Raw genomic sequence first — 22,651 nt, 5'->3', positions numbered from 1 at the left:
TCATCCTCCAGAAGTGCCTTTGACACTGCAACCACATATGCTCCCACCGAATAGGTGATCATCGCAAAAGGAAACATACAACACAAGACAAGAACATAAAAAGCAAGGGTAAGCTAATCTGATTAAAGGAATCATGCAGTTCAATTATAAACAGAAACCATACAATCTTTCTCATTATCACCATAATCATATAGACCACCACAGCACATATACATGACTCTAGACTCAATATCCGGATTATGTAAGCGACATTGGATCTCTTGGTGGCTTGCACTTGTAACGGTTCCCAAACTCTGCAGAGTTTGGACACAAGGGGTTATCACCCAACCACTTCCAGGGTAAGTCCCCTTCGCGTCTGTGACTGATCGAGTCCACAAACTAGAACCTCCTGCTACTCCTCCCGACATAATCCATTATGCTCTACATGAGCCTTAATCGTTATTGGAGCGTCAGGATACCAACCAAAACTGAGTCCTTATGTCCTTACATACACTAAAGCATTCCTCTTAGAATTTCCCTTGAAATCCTAGTTCAACCACATCTTCTCATATTCCAACTTCATGCAATTTCACCACACATATTACCAGTCATAACAATTCATGCATATCATAACTAGGTTTAGATTTTAACATTTAAACATAGCTTCATCCATTAGAAACAGGGAAATAACACTCAGTTGCAGAGGTTCTCGCCCAATCTGGAAGGTCTCGCCCAAACAAAAGGGCTATCTCGCTGAGGCAAGTCATTCTCGCCTGAGCGAGGCTCGAAACAGAGAACAACCCAAACTCTAGGCGAATTCTCGCTCAAGCTAAGCTGTCTCACTTAGACGAGAGTGACTCTCGCTCAAGCGAGACTGGCTCGCCTAGGCGAGATCTCGCGCCGAAACAAGGGATGAGTTTCTGGTGTTTTTGCTCAGGTGAGAGCTGCTCGCTTAGGCAAAAATACCAAATTCCCAATCTGTTCTCATATGCAATAGTTCAGAAATCTAGCACAATTCAATCATACACTCAATTACACAGTTCAAGCACTCATACAACACTCAATCATGCAATTCAAAGTCATCAGAATAATTTCTATACAAAATTAAAGCAAAACAGTTAGCTTCCCTTACTTGTTATCCTGTTTAGACAGCTTTATAAACGTCAACGCCTTAAAAACTTCAACACCTCTAACTCCACAGGATGCTCTATCTACACATAGAAACATCACAAGAACGATCAGGACATAGCGGTATGATCACTGATCAGCAGAGACTCATACTGATGATTAAAATGTCGCAAACAAGCGGAAGAAGGCTCGCATGCAACAGAAAACAGAAAAAGACTAAAAAAGATAGCGGAAACTCAACTTACGCGAACGAAGAAACTGATCAGTCCAATTTGAAGAGCTCGCCGAGAGGATCAATCCTACGGTCTCGGTTCTTCAATCAGACGACCAGAGAGACAGAACTTCTAGAGAGAAGTAAGAGAACTCTAGAAAAGTGGTTTTTAGAGAGATGATGTGTTTTAAAATAATGAAACTCGTTTATAACAATTTGATTTATACTAAAACCTTTTAATATTAAAATAATTGAGTCTCACTATTTTTAAACCACTATCACCTTTAAAATGTCATTTTCTAGGGTTTTACATATAAAAATACTCATACCCGTTATCTGCGGATATCCATTTTTAATATCTATTTCCTATCTATTACAAGTTTTATCCGAAATACCTATGGTACGGATGTTTTTTACACCCCTAAATATCACTCAATTATCTCCGGATTGTATGACCATGGTGTGTGAACATCTTTTTTAAATTAATGGCGGTTACAATATTACGTATTACAAGTACCATAAATATCTAATACAGTGAAATGTGAAAACTTTATGGAGGCCAAAAGTAATGTAAACGGTTTTCTAGAATCTACGATGAAAATGACTTTCAATTTTTGTTAGGCTAAATTATTTGGGTGTGAAATTCGTTTTTTAGTTTTTTTATTGTTTTAATTTAGTCTTAGTCTTTTTTTCGAACTAACTCAATTTGTTCTTTCAGGTTAGTTTTCACAAATTATGTTAAAGTTGATATCACTTGTCAATGGTTTTGTTTTTAGTTTTTAATTTTTTAACTTTTTTGAATTTTGAATTACTTTTACACACATCACTACAAGGTTACATATCAGTTAAATGGGAAAGCAAGTAAAACATTCATTTTAGGTTTCCACACAAAAAAAAGCCTCTAAAGTTTTTAACTACTAATATTTTTCTATTAAATTAATTATAAAATTATGTTTAATAAAATGCCTAATTTTTTTTATTACTAGTTCTATTAAATTAATTATAAGTTTATGTTTTAGAACAAAATTTAATTAAATTATTATTAGTGTTTATTAATTTTTTGTTGGTATTAACACTAGTGTAGGGGAGGGATTTCACCGCGGTTATTTTGACCTTTTGGCTTCGATTTTACACCTGAAACATATACTGACGAGGTAAAAAGGATATGTTTATGCCTCGATTATGAACCGAGGCATATGCAAGGGTTACTGCCTCGGTTCTGAAGGGAACCGAGGCCTAATGGGTATCACGAATTTAAAAAAAAAAAAAAACTTTCTGACCCACCCTCCCTCTCCAAAGTTAGGGTTTCCTCTCACCAAGGCCGGTGCCGCAAACTATGTCGGCGGTCTCAGCACCATCCTCGTCGCTTCAATTCAAGACGCCAAGGACCACATCGCGCAGATCGAGTACGTCTTCTGCTCCCAGCTCTATCCTCAATTTAAATCCGACGCGACATCAAAACGACACCGCATCGACTAGCTGCAAAGCGAGGTCGACGAGAACATGGTGCTGCATAAGAACCTCGTGGAGTTGGTGTAGTCCAAGGTGTACGCGCTTTAAAACACCGAAGAGAAGTGAAACGCTACGTTTTATGCCTCAGTTCTATGTACAACCAAGGCATAAAAGTTTGAAAAAATTACAAAAGTGCCACCGTGTCTTTATATGCCTCGTTTGCGCATGAACCGATGTATATTGGACGCTGTGAAAAGTTTATTCTGCACTAGTGTAAAAATTATAATTAATATTTATTAAATTATAATTTTGTTTACAAAAAATAGAATAATTAGTTATCTTTATTCTTATATAATCAATCTGGAGTCCTATTTTCTTTTTTTATCTTTTTATTTATATGTGACTTCTCTTCTCTCTTCTTACTTTCTTCTCTCCTAAGTATCTTTTTTGTAGCATTTTGGTAGATTATTGAATCTCACCTTGTCCATGTGTACCATTTTTTTCATCTTTTTTCTTGTTAGTATGCTTTTTCTTTCTATTTATGTTGTTGTTTTTATTTTGTTTTGGATTTGTATTAAAATTATAAATGTGTTTCATTTGCCCAGTTTTATTTTTCGGTAATTTTCAATTTACGAGTTTCAAGTGTTTTTTTTTTGGGTATACCTTGACATGGAGTTGTAATTTTTCTACATAATTATTAATTAGATTAAGATTTAGTCTTTTGGTGGATAATAGATTAACTTGAGCATAATTCATAGTTAAGTTTTCTATACAAAGACAATTCAAGTTTAGGAAAAAAAAACTTACTATCGAGTTAAGAACATTAATTTTTTTAAATTATTTTTATTAATGATTACTCTTAAAGTAAACCCTACATGTTTGTGAAAAAGTTGAGACTTGAGAAGGAGAAAGAGACTTAAAACTTCAAGATACTACATGTCTACTAATTTACTTTCTTGACAACTAGAACTAAATTTTATTGTTTTAACTCGCTCATTTTATATACTTATTATAGTAGTGTTTTATATATTATAATTTTTTATTTCATATAAAAATATATACATATGTTAAAAAAATTGAATTTGGCTATTTAAAAATCCAAAAGAAAAGAAGAATTGAGGCTTTAATTGTATCACAAAAAGGAACTATGACTAAATTTATAAAAGTAAGTAAGAAAAATAAATTAGTAAATATAGATGGGTATAAACAATAAAGATTAAATAGATTAACCTTATTATCTATTGAGAAAGAAATGTTAAATGAAATTAATTATATGACAATTTTATAAATAATTTTGCATAAAAAAAATTTGAAAAATAAATTTTAAATAGAAGACCTCATCTTTTAAGTTTGTTTTAGACCTCCCGAACTCTTAAGCCGCCCCTACAAGGTTGTGCCACGTGGACAGAGTCTTAGTCTCTACATTTGTTTTTTAATTTCAATTTAGTCCCAATTTTTATAAAAGTAAAACATTATCTCTCTTCAAATTGAGACTCAATTTACTTTTTTTATAAATATTTTTACTAAAATTGACATTTTTATTAAATATTTATAGAAATAATTTTAAACAAAGTTTCAAATCTATATGAAATATTTAGAACAATTCACATGGGTGAATTGATAGAGTTAATACTTAAATTTTGAGAATTATACTATTCAACTTATTGATTTTAATTTGTTCATGTATTTTTTGTTGCATGCTTTGTATTCGTTGGATTTAATAATCACATTCAAACTCTAATTAACATGATCTCAAACATGTATTTCATATAAATTTTAAAGTTAGTTTAAAAATATTTCCATAAATATTTAATAAAAATTTTAATTTTATTAAGAATATCAACATAAGATTTATACAAGTAATTTAAGTCTCGATTTAAAAGAGACAATATTGCTTAGTTTTTACAATTATGGAGTGACACGTGTAAAAAAAATTTAAAAATCATTTTTTTAAAAAAACTATAAATTGACAAGTGACAATGACTTTAACTATTTATGAAAAACTAATGGTAAGAACCAAATTGAATCACTTTTAAAAAAACCATGATCAAATTAACAAAAAAAAATATAGGAACAATTTGACACTTTTGAAGAAAAGCAAGAACAAGACTAATTTAGCCTTTTTATTATTATACTATATACTAGTTAAGCATAAAGTAACTCGATTTAACTTTTACAATCATCTTATATTTATATATATATATATATATATATATATATATATATATATATATATATATATATATATATATATATATTATGATTTATCCATTAGAAATTGATCTCTTCCGGAAAACAAGAGAGTATACACATTTGTGTTTTAATATTTATACAAACATAAGGATAACATAAATGCTTCGGGTACTTCTTGTGTCATTTAAAGTCGTTATAGACATTATACATAAATTTAATTAAATAACAAACGGAAAAAAAAAGTCCATCCATATTGAAGGACGTTCAATGGATGTGATAGGATTGTGGAAAGAGATTCAGTAAAAACTTAGAAAAAAAAATTAAACTTAATTCAAAGTCGCAAAAGTATTATCTTCAACTAAAAACTTAACTTGATAAGATTATAATTTTGTTGTACGTATATATTACTTAAGTTCCTTACAAGATTTAAATTAACATTTAAGTAAAGTTAAAGTTAAAACACCTTTCTGCAATAACTTATTAAAGATAGGTCTAAAAAATATTTTAAAATCACGTTTGTTAGTACACTGTTTTCTGTACAAATATTTGAAAAAAAAAAAAAAACAGATTAAAAATGAAATGAGAATTTTATAATAAAAGTTGATAGTAGGAAAATAAAAGTAAAAGTATTGTAATCCCAGTAATAAATAAGAAGGTATATATATTTGAAATTGGCAGAAATGTTGAAGAAAGCATATTAATTACATATCTAACCATCTCTAGCTGCACTTGAATGAATCCAACCTTTTGCATTTATGTTTTTGACGAATGCCACGGTTTTCAGAAGAACATAGAAGCTTGAATTAAAGAGCACTAAAGTAGCCTCCTAAACTAGTAAGAGCTATCAAATCCTGTGAAAATGTTTATTATATAAACACTTGAACCTCTTCAATTCCTCCATCAACTTATCAAAAACCAGCTATTTCTCATATTCAAAACTTCATTTTGAATATGGCAGTGTTGTCAAGTTTTGCTCCTTTGGCCATTCTTAGTTTTGTTGTAGTAATTGGAATGATTGTGTGTGGTGCTGAAGCAAGGCCAAGGGCATTCTTTGTGTTTGGAGATTCACTTGTTGATAGTGGAAACAACAATTACTTGGCCACCACTGCACGTGCCGATGCTCCTCCTTATGGCATTGATTATGCTCCCTCTCATAGCCCAACTGGTCGTTTCTCCAATGGCTTCAACATTCCTGATCTTATCAGTTCAGTTTGCATTTCTCTCTCTTCCCTCATTTTTTCTTCTTCAATGTTCATCTTTTTAAGTTTCATTTTTATCTTCAACATTTGTGCTTTTCAATCCTTTTTGGTAAGGTAGCAGCAAGTGATAGTTTAGTCTCACGTTTGAATGACCTTAAAAAGAACCGTATAAAAAATGATAGTTTTGCATATAATATACCTTAACAACGACAGGAAGTGTATGTCTAAGTATGTGGTTTGGTTTGTGTTCAGGTCAGAAACTTGGTGCCGAGTCTACATTGCCATACTTGAGTCCAGAGTTAAGAGGAAACAGGCTTCTAGTTGGTGCCAATTTCGCTTCAGCCGGAATTGGAATCCTTAATGACACAGGAATTCAGTTTGTAAGTTCTCTTCTTCCTACTTTCATTTCATGTTTTCTTCAAAACCTCAACCTAACAGAATATACACAAACATTCTGCAGGTGAACGTGATCAGAATGTACAGACAGCTGGAGTATTTCAAAGAGTACCAGAACCGAGTGAGTGCTATAATCGGAGCTTCACAAGCCAAGAGCTTGGTGAATCAAGCACTGGTTCTCATCACTGTAGGAGGAAACGATTTTGTGAACAACTATTACTTGGTGCCCAATTCAGCAAGGTCTCGCCAATACCCACTTCCTCAATACGTCACATATCTCATCTCTGAGTACCAAAAACTTTTGCAGGTAACAAAATAATAATGTGTGCTTTTATTTTATGTTGGTGATGACGATTAATCGGTTAATGATAAATGCGTGTTGCAGAAACTGTATGATTTGGGAGCTCGCAGAGTTCTGGTGACAGGGACGGGACCTTTGGGTTGTGTTCCTTCAGAATTGGCTCAACGAGGGAGAAATGGACAATGTGCTCCTGATTTGCAACAAGCTGCTGCGTTGTTTAACCCTCAGCTGGAACAGATGTTACAGCAACTCAACAGAAAACTCGGAAGGGACGTTTTCATTGCTGCAAACACAGGAAAAGCGCATAACGATTTCATTTCTAACCCCCGACAGTTTGGTAAATATATCATCAATCACCTCAACTGTTTTTCTAATAATGCTCACAATTCACGTCTTTCTTATCAAGCCACAACCACAATTCTAATTATAAAAGCAAAATGTTTTTTTTTTTTGCCTAAAATAGAAAACAGAGATCTAGTACTTCTGAAATATAAAGAAATCATCGCATTCAATACAAAATTTTAATATTCAATTATTATTGATATTTTTTTATATATCATCTAACTTTATCTTTTGATGGGAGACTTTTAATTCATATTTAATACATAGCCTAAAATGTAAAAAAAAGAAAAAGAATTAGAATATATATTTTGAATAAATAACTTAGTAATTTGAGCAGGACAAATTTTATTTAGTCTCTTAACGTAAAATATTTGTCAATTTTTTTTTATTGTTGACTTTCAATTAGAGATGGCAAATAAACCCGTCCCCGTGGGTATTGCCCGAACCCGTCCCCGTTTTGACGGGGAATCCCCGCATTGACTGGGTATGGGTATGGGTATGGGGAATCCCCGACTTTTTCAGTTGGGTATGGGGATGGGTATGGGGATGTACATATACCCGCCATAATACCCGTCCCCGCCATATCTTCATTCTCGTTTAAATTATCAAAATATTCACAATTAATCAAGTAACCCATATATATATATATATATATATATATATATATATATATATATATATATATATATATATATTCTATTTTTTATTTCTTTTAATTATTTCATTTGTCATTAAACTCATTCTCATCTCCAATATATTTTTTATCTTATCATAACCTTTATGTAATTATGTTAAAATAATATATGTTAATAAAAAAAATTATGCCTTACATTTGAATATTTATATTATTTTTTAATATTTTTATTTATTATAAATTTTCCTTTCACATGAGAATGTTTATACTCTCAATTTAAGGTAATATAAAAAAAATTCTTTACTTATTATTATTATTATTATTATTAATTTTTGTTTAATTTGAAGAACTCTTTTGTTTCATTAAAGTAATTTTCGTTATTTTTCAACCATTAAGTATATATGTTGATATTTGAAAAGTTTTCTTAGTTCTCTGAGATATTTTTCGTTTTATCATACCTTAGTTATACATTTGATTTCCTTTGTGTGATTTTTTTCGATAGTCTCTCAAATTATTTCTAAAACACACATTTGTTAGTTTTTTAATATTTTTATTTATTATTTTTATTTTCATCATGTAGAATAATATATCATAATGTAATTGTTTCACTTTAAATTCTGTTTGAAGTGGTTAAAATTATATATATATATATATATATATATAATGATATTTAGGAATAGTATATGATAATTCACTACAAGAAAAAATGAAATGGTGACTGATTTAGTCAGTAACCCATATCAGTCACTATTTTTCGTCATTGGTGGTAGTAGTTGATTTATTGTCTAAATTAGTGACTGATTCAATGATCGAATCGGTACTTGATTTAGTGACCAATTTAATTACTAATTTATTTGTAATTTAATGATAAATTTTTTGGTCACTAATGATATTTCTATTTATTTTTAACCACTTCAAACATAATTTAATAATTAGTTCTCTAAGGTTTTTTTCATTTTATCATACCTTAATTATACATTTGATTTCCTTTGTGCGATTTCTTTCGATAGTCTCTCAAATTATTTCTAAAACACACATTTGTTAGTTTTTTAATATTTTTATTTATTGTTTATTTTCATCATGTAGAATAAAATATTTCGATATATTCTATCTAATTATTTGTTATTTTATAACTCACTATTAATCATACTGTAATTTTTTTTACTTTAATTGTATAAATAACTTTTATTTACTACAATATAAAAATTTGATGTAATTTCTATGAATATTTTTTGTCACTATGCAACATATATTGAAGTTCAAAAGATACAAAATCTATGTCAAAATCTTATTATTATGTTTATTATTTGTTTTTTGTGTTATTTTGATCAAGTGATGTATTATAACTTTTTATTAGTGTATAAAAAAGAGATTCATTATAATTTAAAAAATTGAAGTAAACAAATATTTAAAATATATTTTAATTTGAATATTTGTTCTTTGTGTCATTTTGATCAAGTGATATATTATAACTTTTATTAGTGTATAAAAAAGAGATTCATTAGAATTTAAAAAATTGAAGTAAACAAACATTTAAAATATATTTTAATTTGAATATTTGTTTTCCTTTTATACTTTTTTGAAATATTTTTTAATTTTATCAACTAAGTTCATTAATGTTGTAGTTTGCAAATTTAATAAATGTTTTGGTTCACATAAAATTTTATTTGGTATTCTAATATAAAATATAAACAATTATAATTTATTTTAATGTATTTGGCATCGAAGAAAATCCTCCTAATATTGAATATTTCATAATATTATGTTTTCTTTACCGTAATTTTTTTTCTTTTATAAAAATTAATATTGAAGTAGTTAGAACATGGGTACGGGTATGGGTACGAGATTATACCCGTTACCCGGTGGGGATGGGGATAGGAAAAAAATTTGATACCCATTGGGTTTGGGTATGGGGATAGGGATGAATTTTTTATGCGGGGATGGGTATGGGATAGTGAAACCCGTCCCCGCCCCGCCCCGTTGCCATCCCTACTTTCAATGAGACCATTTTGCTACTAAAAATGTAATTTTAAGGATCAATTTGATACTAAGTAGAATATTATTGTATATTTAAGCTATAATATTTAAGAATTATAATAATGTGAATATTTTACATATTTAATGAAGCAATAAACTATAACATTTGTGGTGTTATTTTTATGTAGGATTTGTTACTTCAAAGGTAGCTTGTTGTGGACAAGGACCCTACAATGGTCTTGGATTATGCACACCACTCTCCAACCTGTGTCCTAACAGAGGGCAGTATGTATTTTGGGATGCCTTCCATCCATCTGAAAAGGCCAATAGACTTATTGTGGAGGAAATCATGTCAGGTTCTAAAGCTTACATGAACCCTATGAACCTTAGCACCATCCTAGCTTTGGATGCTATCACCACATGAAGATACACAATAAATCCTAACACTTTGTATTCGCCTTCCATGCTAGTTTGTGACATCTCTCTTTCTATATATTTATAGTGTTGTAATTGTTATTAATTCCTCTCTATGTAAGTGAGGAACAAAATTTAAGGAAGCAAAAACTTCTATTAAGTAATAATGGAGGATATAATGCAATCACTTGTTTCAAAAGTTATAGCTTACTTTTCCTCTCTTCTCCTTTAACTCGGCCACAATTATATATGCAAATAGTATTCTTCCCTTAATGATTAAATTGTGTTGGGACAAGTATTTCCAAAATGATTAAAGATGTGTAATTTTATTTATTTTCATTAAGTTGTTTAAATTAAATATTAAAGACGTGTAATTTCTTTTATTTGTCATGAACATTTGAAAAGTTTAAGACAATTGACGTTTTAACTACAAAATGGTATAATTAAATTTGATTTTATTTAAGTACATTTTGTCAATAATCGTTTTATCGCTAAAAGTGTATGTTTTATAATTGTCTATGACATTTCAATTTAAAATGTTACAATAAAAGGTTATTCTACCTCGGGTCCTTCGCAAGAGGCAAAACACTTTTCATTTAAATTTAAAAATTCGAAATAGTGAGAAAATGAAAATTTCTAAGAGACATTAAGTCTCGGGTGTTTGAGAACTGAGACATAATGGACTATTATGCCTCGGATGTGTGTAACTGAAACATAAAAGATTGCATATACTTCAAAATTGCCATTGCATGTTTTTATGCCTCGTTTTCGCCGTGACCGAGACATAAAAGCCAAGTTAGAAAGTTCAAAATGTACCCGTGATTTGTTAAAATGTTATATTAATATTAGTAACATTTTTATAATGTTATCTTTATAAAAAGAATATTACTAAAAATTTTATTAACAATTTAAAAATGTGTCTCTATTTAAAACAATGTTACTAAAGATATATAGTAACAATTTAATAATGTTAAGTTTAAAAAACTATTACTAAAATGATTTAGTAACAAATTTTTAAAATGTTATATATTCATTAAATAATGTTACTAAAAATATCTAATCATATCCTTACAAATGTCTCGATTGATATGTAAAAATATCCCTTATGGTGTGTTTAGATGAGGTAATTTAAGAGGGTAATTCATTTATTTGGAGAATTTGAATTTCTTCAAAGTAAAATGACTTGTTTGGATAAGGATATTAGAAAGAAATTGAAATTGAGTGATTTTAAGAAGGTATTTCAAATCACTAAAATAGTAGAATTTCAAATTCACTCAAAAAGGAAATAAATTGAAATTTCACAATTTGTGAAATTCCACATTGTTTAATATTAGAGAGGTCAATTTGTCTCAGACGACCCAAATGACCTAGACGGGTCGGGCTAGCCCGATGACATACACAGGTCAGGTTGGCTTGACGATCTAGATAGGCCTGACGAAAAAGACAGGCCGAGTGGATTGACGATCAAGGTAGGTCGGGCAGGATTGACTACCAAAACGGGCTGACACAAGCGGACCAAATGACCCAAACGGGTCCGATGACCAAGACGGGTCGACAGGCTCGACAACCACGACGCATATAGATTGGGCTGGGTCGACGACCTTGACCGAAATTTGAAAAATTTGGTCGAGTCAACACGGACCGAAATTTGGCCGAACGTGACCTAGTTGGCTCTAACCTAAATTTGGAAAAATTGGACTGAGTTTACGCTAGTCAAAATTTGGTTGAATTTGGTCAAGTCGGCTCGATCAAAATTTGACCGAATTTAAATATTTTAAATTGACAATTATATTTGTTAAATTTAATTTCAAAATTTATATATTAAAGTAAATATTAGTAAAATGAAATTTTATCTCATAAGAGAAATTCAATTGTTTTATCCAAACAAGAAATTGAATTGTAAGGTATTTCAATTATTCTATCCAAACATATAATTTAAAAAATGAAAGGAATTCAATCGCTAAAATTTTAAATATAATGCATTTTAATTTCCTAAAATTGTTGAAATGTTTTATCCAAACACAAGGTAAAAGTAATTAATAACATATAGTATGCCTAACATTTGATGTAGCGCTACTAAATCATATTATATAGTAATAACATTAAAATTTAGTAACGTTTTTTATTATTACTAATAATAATCATAATCATATGTAGTGATATTACTTATCAAGCTCCTTTTGGTCATCAACAAAATTAGCAATCATTAAATATGTTTTATACTTTACATTTTATTTTTTAGAAAATGAACAATAACCAACTAGAATAAAAAAAACAACATTATTTATAGAAAAATTAGTTAATAAGATTTAACTAAAACGCATGTGAGTAACAAACTCTCCACAACGTAAGCAGAGATAAAAGGTGGGTATATGTTCTTTTACCATACATGCTGGGCCTTTTGATCTCGTGTATATAAATTAATGTGTTAAGTGATTAATACTTTAGGGTCATAGATGCATCTAGATTGAAGTATGGAGAACAATGATTTTACAAAAGAGGCTGAAATTCCAATGAATCTCAAAATTGAAGACAAGTTTACGATCGAATCCAATGACTCCACAGCTCCACCAACACCTAAGCAACCTTTTTTCATCGGTAATAATATATCATATTTAGTGTTTTTCATTTTTCAATTTTCAAATTTCTCTAATTTCTTTTTTACTGTCGAAAAAAAAAAAAAAAAATTAGGCGTTGCTGGTGGAACTGCATCTGGAAAAACAACTGTTTGTAATATGATAAACACCCAACTTCGTGATCAACGTGTTGTCCTCATTAGCCAAGTAAATAATTCTCTACAATTACGACAAAACAAGTTTGAATGGTTTTTTTCATGCTAATTTTAATGATAATTTTATGGCGTGGATTTGTCTAAATATAAATAATTTATTGTTTTAAATTTTAGGTTATAACTCATTTACATGTGCTACAGGATTCGTTTTATTACCCACTGAGTGATCAGACACTGCAAAAGGTTAATGAGTATAATTTTGATCATCCTGGTGAGTACATAGTGAATCAAATTTTTGTTTTTTAGCACACGAATTTCAAAATTTGAAAATATAAACCAGCATGAGAATAATTGGTCTTTGTTGAATTTTCAGATGCCTTTGATATGAAGCTTTTGCTCTCGACAATGGAGAAATTAAAATGTGGACAACATGTTGATATACCAAATTATGATTTCAAACACCATAAGAGAATTGAAGCTGAACGTCAGGTATTGTTATTAATATGAATTTTGGAAAATCAGAAACATAAATAGATCTAATTAAGTGTTTGATATTGTTCTTATAATTTTCAATTGCCTTTTATTGATATTCATGCAAATGGGTTTACATTTCTTTTTCTTGGTCATTTAGGTTCATCCCGGAGATATCATAATCTTAGAAGGAATATTAGTTCTTCATGACTCAGGTGTTCGTAATCTTTTGAACATGAAGATCTTTGTTGATGAAGGTTAGTTATTTTTAATCCATTTTAAAAAAAATTAAGTGTATGAAAAGATGATTTTCGTAAGAAAGAAAATTCAAATTTATCATTTTAAGATTTTATATTAGAAGTGGTGTTAGTTAGATTAAGATTTTGTATACTTTATCACAATTATCATTTTGAAAAGATCTCCAATCCCAATAATTAATTATTTTGATATTTTCTTTAGCTAACAAAAAAACATGTTGGGGATTGGAAAATCTATTTTGTATTGCTCCATCCTGTTTTGTGTTCTTTGTAATGAGAGATTATCGAGTTTGTATTGTATTTCAAATTTTAATATAATATTTTATATTTTATTCACCCAATTTTATTTTCTTTAAGCAATGCAGATTCTGATGTTCGTCTTTCACGAAGAATGAAACGTCTTGCTATTGATCATGGAAGGAATGTAGAGAATGTGCTAGATCAAGTACGTAAACCTACTCTTTAGTCCTTATTATCAACATTTGTTTGAATTCTCTCTCAAGTTTTGTAGCTATTTTTTCTTATTTCCGAAGAAAAATAAATATTTAATTTTATTTTTATTTTTAAGTAAAGGTATTGTTTTTGAAAAATGTTTACACTTAATTGATTTTTAAATTTAAAATTGATGTTCGTAGATCATACTTTTATTTTTAAATTTTTACAGTTTTCATTAATTTTTTAAAATAAACTATAAGATGATTCTAATTATTTTTCTTAAATCGATTTTGTTCGCAGGTCGCATTTTTTATTGCGAAATTTATCATAGATAATTGTTTGAATTCTTTGCATAAAAACATTTTGAAGAAAAAAACTGCATACGAATTAGATTAAGTGAATAAATTAAGGTGACAAAGACCTAGGTAGTTGTATTCTTCATTCAAAGTAGCAACCTTTAAACATAGCTTAATAAAATTAATTGAAATTTGGCTTCTTTTTTTTATTTTTAGTTTATTTACTTTCTTTTCAAAATATACTAATTTTTTATTTTAAAATATATCATTATATAAAAATAAGTTTATTTTAAAGATATAACATGGAGAAAAAAAAATCTAATATTTTTTTAGATCGGCGTAATAGAAAATCTAACCCAGCATTTCATATGATTTTCCACTTGTATGAATTTTTAAAAATTAAACCACCTTCTTTTCCTTTTTTTAGTAAACCAATCAAACATACCAAAGTAAATAAGACTATGTATAGTGTATGGGAGTAAACAAAATCTAAAAAAGAAGACATTTACACTTATTTCTGTGTTTGAAAGAGAGTATTATAAATAAAATGTTTGTATAATGTTGATTTCATGAACCTTTAGCTTTTTGTTCAAAGTGTTTGATTAATGAAAAAAATTATATTTCAGTATTCGAAATTTGTAAAGCCTAGCTTTGAAGATTTTGTGCTGCCAACGAAAAAATATGCTGATATTATTATTCCAAGTGGAGGGGATAACGATGTGGCCATTGACTTAATAGTACAGCACATACGTATGAAGCTTGGCCAAAATGATTTATGCAAAATACATCCCAATATTTTTGTTATATTTTCAACATTTCAGGTAAATTATCATATTTATGTTCTGTGTTAGTGGTATTCTATATTTAGGTTTTTAAGTCTAATAAATGCGAGTAATTTTAAAAAAGTCTCTATTACCTTTTTTTTTTTTTAATAAGTTGAGTATTCAAAATTTGTATATCTTTTAATAGGTGTTAAATACCAATGTCACCTCTAGAATACCACAACATTTTATATAAATTGCAATGTGAAGTTTAAGATAACAATGATGAATCTAAATTATTACATTGACTTCTTTTTTTTCTTTTTAATTAGATAAAGGGAATGCATACTCTCATTCGTGATGCTAAGGCAACAAAGCATGACTTTGCCTTCTACTCAGATCGTCTAATTAGATTGGTAACAACTATGTGCAAATTGAAGTATTATTATAAATTATCTTAAATTTGAAGAATTATAACGTTGTGAGAAAATTTGTAGGTTGTCGAACATGGATTGGGTCACCTTCCTTTTTCGGAGAAGCAGGTGATAACACCAACAGGTAAAGCATTTGTAGGATAATTTCAAACAACATTTTTGGATTAAGAATCATCACTTCTAAAATCAGAATTATCATATTTACAGACTATCTATGTTATTTGAACTATATTTTAAATAATATTTTACGTCGTGCATGTTTAATAGTGCATTCTAAGATTTTTTTTTCTTCTTATCTTGAATCAATTTCTTTATTCAGAAGCTACTTTCGTAACAAAACCATTCCATAATATATATATATATATATATATATATATATATATATATATATATAATAATTATTATTATTATATTATATTATATTATATTGTAGTATAGTAAGGTTTACTTTTATAATTATTTTGAAGTTCATATTGGTTTGACTTAGCAACTAAAAGTAAATCAACTCAATCCAACTAATTTTATTGTGTTGTAGAAATTTTATAATTCAGTTCGATTTATTAGAGGTTGATGAATTAGTGAGTTAATTTATTTAAGATGTTTTATTTTTCTAATTTATTTTATATATTTACTATACTATGATCAAAGTCAATGGACTTGATTCATTCTTTTATTTTAATACAATTAAAATGTTCAACTATTTTATCAAATATTATTATATAGATAGTACTTTAAAAATTAAATTGTCAAAAGATCGAACAAATAAATTAAATATGAAAATTATTATTAAAAATGTTATTGCACAACATTATAGTATTTAAAAAGATCAAATTGTCAAATTGTCAACCTACATAATTAGAATTAATAAATAACTATAATAAAAAAAATTATGAAAAATGATAAAAAATTAACAAAGGTTTGTTATTGGAGGGTTATAGATTAACTCTATTCAAACTCATTTAAGTGTGAGTTATGTGTGCCGGGTTCTCTTCGACTCCTAAAAGAACTTAATTTTTTCCAAATCCTAAACCAATTCAAATATGTAGCGAGCCAAATTGACTCAATTGTAAGGACCCATTTAACATCTTTAACTTTAATAATGTGATTATTATTTTATAAATTTATATTTGTGCATGCTCACAACCTAAAGTTATTAGAAAACATTTTATTCTTGTGGAAAAAGAAATATTCATAGGTTAAAATTATTTATATATTTTCTGAATTACGTTTATTGTGATACACTTGCTAATATCATCAACAAAAATGTTGAAGTGGTAGCTTATCTCATTGATACAGGATCTGTATATTCTGGTGTTGTTTTCTGTAGTAGGTTGTGTGGAGTTTCAGTAATTAGAAGGTACATAATTTTAAGTGTTTTTTTTAATCACCTTTTGAAATAAAAGATTTTACATAAATAATTTACTTAATTCTATATACATATATATTGCCAAATAAATATTGCATGAATTTGAGTTTAAAACTTATTTTTTAATGAAGTGTGTAACACCCCATTTAATTAATAACGCTAATTAAAGGAAATGTCACACATGATAATATCGGAAATAAAGGTCAGGAGTATAGATACTACCCCTAACATTTAACCAAGAGAAATCTGAATAGAAATTTAGGCACACCAAGATGTCAATGACCAAAGTGGAGTAAGAGTCTACAATATTCAAAATAATTGCCCAAGGGCAGACAAGTACATGGGCTACAACCCTAAGAAACTTGGACGGCAGAATCCAACCGAAAGCTAAGTAGTGGAGTCTCCATTATCCTGTTGACCACGAGGAGTTTTCGCATATGCTCACATCAATAAATTGATGATCATCGCAAAAAGAGAACACCACACACAGAGAACATACAACAAGCAGAAATGGTATGCTAGAGTAGAAAACGATTTTTATCATACCCATGCATACAACTTTCATAGCCAAAGATACAAATATCAACCAATCATGTTATGACATGCAACCAATACACTAAGACTCAAGACATGACTCATCTGGATACATATAATTAGTTGGATTCAACAGATACTTGCACTTGTGGTGAACTTCCCTGCTCTACCGAGCTAAGTGTTACAATGTTTCATTCCCCACACACAAGGTTAGTCCTTAATGAGTTCCAGGCCTCCTGCTACTCTCACAACTAGAGTCAGTACGTTCTATGTGAGACTAACTGACTCTTTAGAGTGTCAGGATGCAACCTTACCTTGAATCCTTACTAAATTAAATAGATGGGCACCACCATGAACTCCCACTAACAGGGGTCATGGAATTACGTCCCGACCAACTGAGGCACCACCAGGAAGTCTCACCTAGAGGCTCATGGAATTACGTCCTAACTAAATGAGGCACCACCACGAAACTATCGTGGAATTATGTCCTAACCAACCCAATCATTATGCTTCCAACAATCAATATAGAGTCATTTATCATGCCAAAACCATGCCACTTTGATAACTAACCATCCCATACAAGTCACATGCCAATGTCATGTTAAACTTATCAATCACAGGCCATAAACCATTCTACTCATACCCATTCACCCAATTCATGCTTTTAAAAGTAATTGAATCAATCCACAACTTCAAGTTAAAGTAAGGAATTAAAATTCTGCAGCAATTCTCGCTTAAGCTAGACTGGTCTCGCTTAAGCTAGAAATTCTCGCTTAAGCTAGAAATTCTCGCTTAAGCTAGAAATTCTCGCTTAAGCTAGGCTAATCTCCCTTAAGCTAAAATATCTCGCTTAAGCTAAACTAACAGATTTTCATTGGTTTCAACATGTAAAAACACGAAATCCCAAACAACAAAAATTTAAGAAAAACACAAGCACGTTGTATAAAACATTGGCATCATATTTCATGCTTTAAAAGGGTAAACAAATCAATCATGGGAGCATACAAGCATTTAAACAACTCTGTTGTTAATCTCGCTCAAGCTAAGGAGCTCTCGCTCAGGCGAAAGGGGTCTCTCGCTCAAGCGAAAAGCTTTCGCTTAAGCGAGATTGAAAACAGAGAGTACTTCGAGTTCTCGCTCAAGCTAGCCCATCTCGCTCAAGCGAGAGACCTTCGCTCAGGCGAGCACTCGAAACCAAAAGGGGTCGAGTTACTGCCATTCTCGCTTAGGCGAGAGTTCTTCGCTTGGGTGAGAGCTCCTCGCTTGGGCGAGAGCTTTCCGTTTGGGCGAGAAACAGCTTGCTTAGGCGAGCATAGCAGATCTCACCTGCTCTCACGCATGCAAAGCCAAAAATCCATCCAAAAACTGTACACAAATTATTTTCACACCATCAAAAGCACATCAAATCATTAAGAGCACCCAACAGAACCAAAACAGGCACATTATTTATAAAAGCATGAAAAATCCTTGCTTCCTTCACCTGGACAAATGCTAGTGGAAAGCACAGGCACCTACGATAATGAACCCAACAACTTCAGGAGCATACTTAAGAGTTGAGAACAATGGCACAAAATGAAAACAGGATTACTACGGTGAACCCTAACAGGAACCACGAAAACAAGCTGAAGAAGAAAGAGCATGAGCGAGAAAACAACTTACGTGGAGCAGAGAATAAGGTTGAACGGACTTGAATCTGAATGAGCTTCGAACCCTAGCAGAGCACTGTTTGAGGGGAAAAGAGAAGAGGAGTAAGGTAGATGATTTTGCAAAGTGGGCAGAACATGAGAGGGTTAGGCTGGTTTAGGAGTTTTGGGATGCCCTATGAGCTAGCCTTAGGCCCAATTGACTAAGAGAGGCCTTTAAATTTTAGGACAGAATTAGAGTGGGTCTTACAAAGTGCTTCTTGCAATATAAAGAAAAAAGATTGCCAAATTTGATCAAGTTATATGTGAAAGTGACCATTTGTTTCAACAAATGTTAACACTTTCTTGGCTTTAAATTTGACTTTAAATTTGATGTAAACCCCAATTGCATAATGGCTGATTTAAGATCTTTAGAGTTAGAACTTTGTAGTAAATTTGGAAAATTAGTGAGAAGATGAATTAAAAAGTGGCTAAAATTCAAGTTTGATAATATTTTAGAAATGTCAATATCTCGAGTTATAAAACTCCAATTGAGATGATTCCAAAAATAGGTGAAAGTCCATGTTCTGAACTTAAATCTAGGCTCTAGAATCACTTATTTAGACAAATAGAATGAGAGAGTTGACAACAAAATAAACCTGGACAAAAGTGAGTTTTTAAATTCGGATGGATGAAGGAAGAAGAAAAGGTGGATATGAAAGGTAGATGGAAAGAATCACTTTTTCCAGGGGGAGGCAACAGATAAAGGATGAGAAAGTCCTTTAATATAGCTAAAAGGTTCTTGAATCACTCAAGAACTTAGGAAAACCACTCTCACTAAGATAAAAGAGTTAAACTTTAATATTTCTGAATAAAACTTCACTTTTCTCAAATAAAAATGGTTTAGTTTACACAGAAACTTAGCCACCAGAGTTACAAAGATCCATTAATTGAAATTACATTTGACTTATGCTAATAATGATCCCACTTAGACTAATAATGATCCAAATTTCGCTAATAATGTTCCCACTACTTAGATTGATAGTAACTAAGATTGTGGCAATCAAAAGATCCAAAAACATTATGTTATTCAATTCTTGGTCTCCTAAAGGTTGATGCATAAGTTGCCAAGTGGACCCTTATTAGAACTTGAAATAAAATCAATCTAAATTAACCCAAAACATTTTTGGGTCACCCAATTTTACAAAAGATTGAGTCATTATTTGAACAAACTAATCACTTAAAAACTGAAGCAAAGTGACGTGTTAGTCCTCCTCCATTTGGGCCTTAATGTAATTTACCACCTTAGTATTTTTTCTTTCAAACTTGGGTTTGTATTCTAATAATATGTACAACACTTATTGAAGAACTTTCTTTGTTTTTCTTACTCTAGTTCTTATTATAGGTCCTCCAAGTCTTACAAATGGATCCTTGTCCTTGGTCATAGTCACTTACACATCAAAATTAAACCTTTGAAAAATCGTTTAGTCTAACATTGAAAATATAGGACTATATTTTTCCTTAATTTTATAAATACTTGCTATATGTTGCCTTATGATAATGTTTTTATTCAACATTTTTTCTTTTGGCGTTTACATAATATTAAATGTGTTTATTAACAATTTTTATTGAACACTTTCCTCATATTTTAACATTAGTGGAGAAAGCATGGAAAATGCATTAAGAGCATGTTGTAAAGGAATCAAGATCGGTAAAATCCTTATTCATGGACATGGCACAAATGGTCGACAGGTTAGTTGACGACAAATAATACATTGTTTCCAATATTCCTTTTTTTTTCACTTAGCTTGGATACAAAGTGTGATAAATATAAATCTGTTGGTATCGCGCAACGGAATGTTTAAGCGTTTGGACAAAAACCAAGAGGGGATGAATTGGTTTTAAGTAATAAAATTAATACTTTAAAATTTTTCCAAAATTTATCGATTAAATCAAATATTAATTTCTTTGAACACAATAATAGATGAAATAAAGATATAGAGAAGAAGATTGAACACAAGTATTTATACTGGTTCGGATCAAAAGACCCTACGTCCAGTTGTTAATCTCTCAAAAACGAGATTAACTAAGTCACTAACAAATAACAGATTACAATAAGCTAATAAAAGAGTAAGGAAAGAAAACACCTCTCTTGAACACACAAGAGATGAACACCTTTCTCTGAATCACACAGAGAAACTTGATCTTAGCTTTCCTAGCAACAACAACAACACAGAACACTCAGAGAACTTTCTTGTAGTCACAACACTAGCACTCTAGCTTCTAAAAAAGGTAAGTGAGAAGTAACTCTAATGTTCCTTAAATAGGGGTTCCAAAAAAATTAGGTCAAAAAATTGAACAGTCGCGCCCAACTGACCAGGATAATCGATTATCACTAGTGATAATCGATTATTCCAGTGTGTTTTATGAAAAACAAATTTTTGAACAGATAATCGATTATTAGAGGTTATAATCGATTATTCCAGTGCTTTCCTAAAAAAAATTAACTTAGCTCAGGATAATCGATTATCCTAAGTGATAATCGATTATCACTTTGATTTTTCCAAAAATACCAGAATTTTCTTTGTGCAATATTGATTCTAACTATTCTAATTACACTTTACAAGATAGCTTTAAACATAACAACACATGTTCTTCATATTGACTTCGAAATGGCTTTCAAGCTTCTTTTATTATCATCAAAATCTTGCTTCAGCATTTAGACTTGTATTGCTTTTGCCAACAATCTCCCCCTTTTTGATGATGATCAAAACAATATGTTTAAAGTATCTGCAATCAAAATATCTTACAAGTAGATTTGTTAGTAGCACTGTTTGGTTTAAACTTTTAAACTTTTAATTTTTTTCTCCCCCGTTTTGATCATATGAAAAAAGTTTTAATAGAAAAGCTCCCCCTCAATTAGAAAATTGTAAATAATAACAATAAAAATAGACTTTTATTAAGAAATAATAAAACTGGAAAACACTTTACAATAGCAATAAAAAATAACAATGATGTAGACATTTAAAAGTCTTGACTCATGTCATCACCTTCATCATATTTATCAAACTTATGTTCTAAATTAGAAATCCTAGAATCTAGTCCTCTAATTAAGTCAGTGACTTCTTCATGTCGGTGAGTGGAGAGAAGAAAGAATTCTTCAAGTCTCTGGTTTAGGTTTAAAATGTGATCCTCTAAAGAAGAGGATGAGCCACCAACACCATTGGATGATCCAATATTTGTGTCAATAGGAGGAATAGGATTCTCTTCTTCTTCATTGTCCGAGGGAGGCATATCATCCTTGTGAATGTAGGTATTCCCAAAAGGAATAAATTTCATCTGTTTCAAGGAGTTTTCCGCAATTTTGTTTGCCTCAGTGGTGTTATGAGATTGTTCTTTAGAGATTTGTACCACGTGGACATAAAATCCAGACAATAAGATAGTGAAGTAGACGCTCATCAACTTTGAGAGGTCCTGTTAGCAATTGGCGGCCTATTTCTTGATCTGGTCGTCGCATA

At 30.3% G+C, this 22,651-nt stretch overlaps 2 protein-coding genes across 2 annotated transcripts in view; both read left to right on the top strand.

Moving 5' to 3' along the window:
• The first annotated feature begins 5,859 nt into the window (after nt 1–5,859).
• LOC114181585 (GDSL esterase/lipase At5g33370-like) lies at nt 5,860–10,425 on the top strand. The gene is made up of 5 exons (XM_028068081.2): nt 5,860–6,167; nt 6,415–6,542; nt 6,623–6,865; nt 6,944–7,196; nt 10,001–10,425. The coding sequence occupies exons 1-5, from the start codon at nt 5,915–5,917 to the stop codon at nt 10,234–10,236; spliced, it is 1,113 nt and encodes a 370-aa protein (XP_027923882.1). The 5' UTR covers nt 5,860–5,914; the 3' UTR covers nt 10,237–10,425.
• Nucleotides 10,426–12,649: 2,224 nt separating this feature from the next.
• Nucleotides 12,650–22,651, top strand: part of LOC114182639 (uridine kinase-like protein 5) — a 43,703-nt gene continuing 33,701 nt past the window's right edge. Inside the window, exons 1-11 of the mRNA XM_028069549.2 lie at nt 12,650–12,824; nt 12,918–13,009; nt 13,159–13,228; nt 13,331–13,446; nt 13,589–13,685; nt 14,051–14,130; nt 15,043–15,237; nt 15,510–15,593; nt 15,675–15,735; nt 16,908–16,968; nt 20,792–20,885. Coding sequence (XP_027925350.2) covers nt 12,701–12,824; nt 12,918–13,009; nt 13,159–13,228; nt 13,331–13,446; nt 13,589–13,685; nt 14,051–14,130; nt 15,043–15,237; nt 15,510–15,593; nt 15,675–15,735; nt 16,908–16,968; nt 20,792–20,885 — 1,074 coding nt within the window. The 5' untranslated portion in view covers nt 12,650–12,700. The remainder of the gene's footprint in view (nt 12,825–12,917; nt 13,010–13,158; nt 13,229–13,330; nt 13,447–13,588; nt 13,686–14,050; nt 14,131–15,042; nt 15,238–15,509; nt 15,594–15,674; nt 15,736–16,907; nt 16,969–20,791; nt 20,886–22,651) is intronic.

This window comes from Vigna unguiculata, chromosome 4 (genome assembly GCF_037176805.1).
Source record: "Vigna unguiculata cultivar grain cowpea cultivar isolate G323 ecotype 2 chromosome 4, ASM3717680v1, whole genome shotgun sequence".
In the NCBI taxonomy this organism is placed as follows: Eukaryota; Viridiplantae; Streptophyta; class Magnoliopsida; order Fabales; family Fabaceae; genus Vigna; species Vigna unguiculata.
Note: the sequence above shows the minus strand (reverse complement) of the source record. Positions and strands in the feature narration are given on the sequence as shown.

What these genes read in the sequence shown, in the direction of transcription:
- LOC114181585 (XM_028068081.2), top strand. Translation starts at nt 5,915, where the DNA reads ATGGCAGTGTTGTCAAGTTTTGCTCCTTTGGCCATTCTTAGTTTTGTT. An exon ending in CAACATTCCTGATCTTATCA is followed by an intron (nt 6,168 to 6,414) that starts GTTCAGTTTGCA and finishes GTTTGTGTTCAG; the next exon opens with GTCAGAAACTTGGTGCCGAG. An exon ending in ATGACACAGGAATTCAGTTT is followed by an intron (nt 6,543 to 6,622) that starts GTAAGTTCTCTT and finishes AACATTCTGCAG; the next exon opens with GTGAACGTGATCAGAATGTA.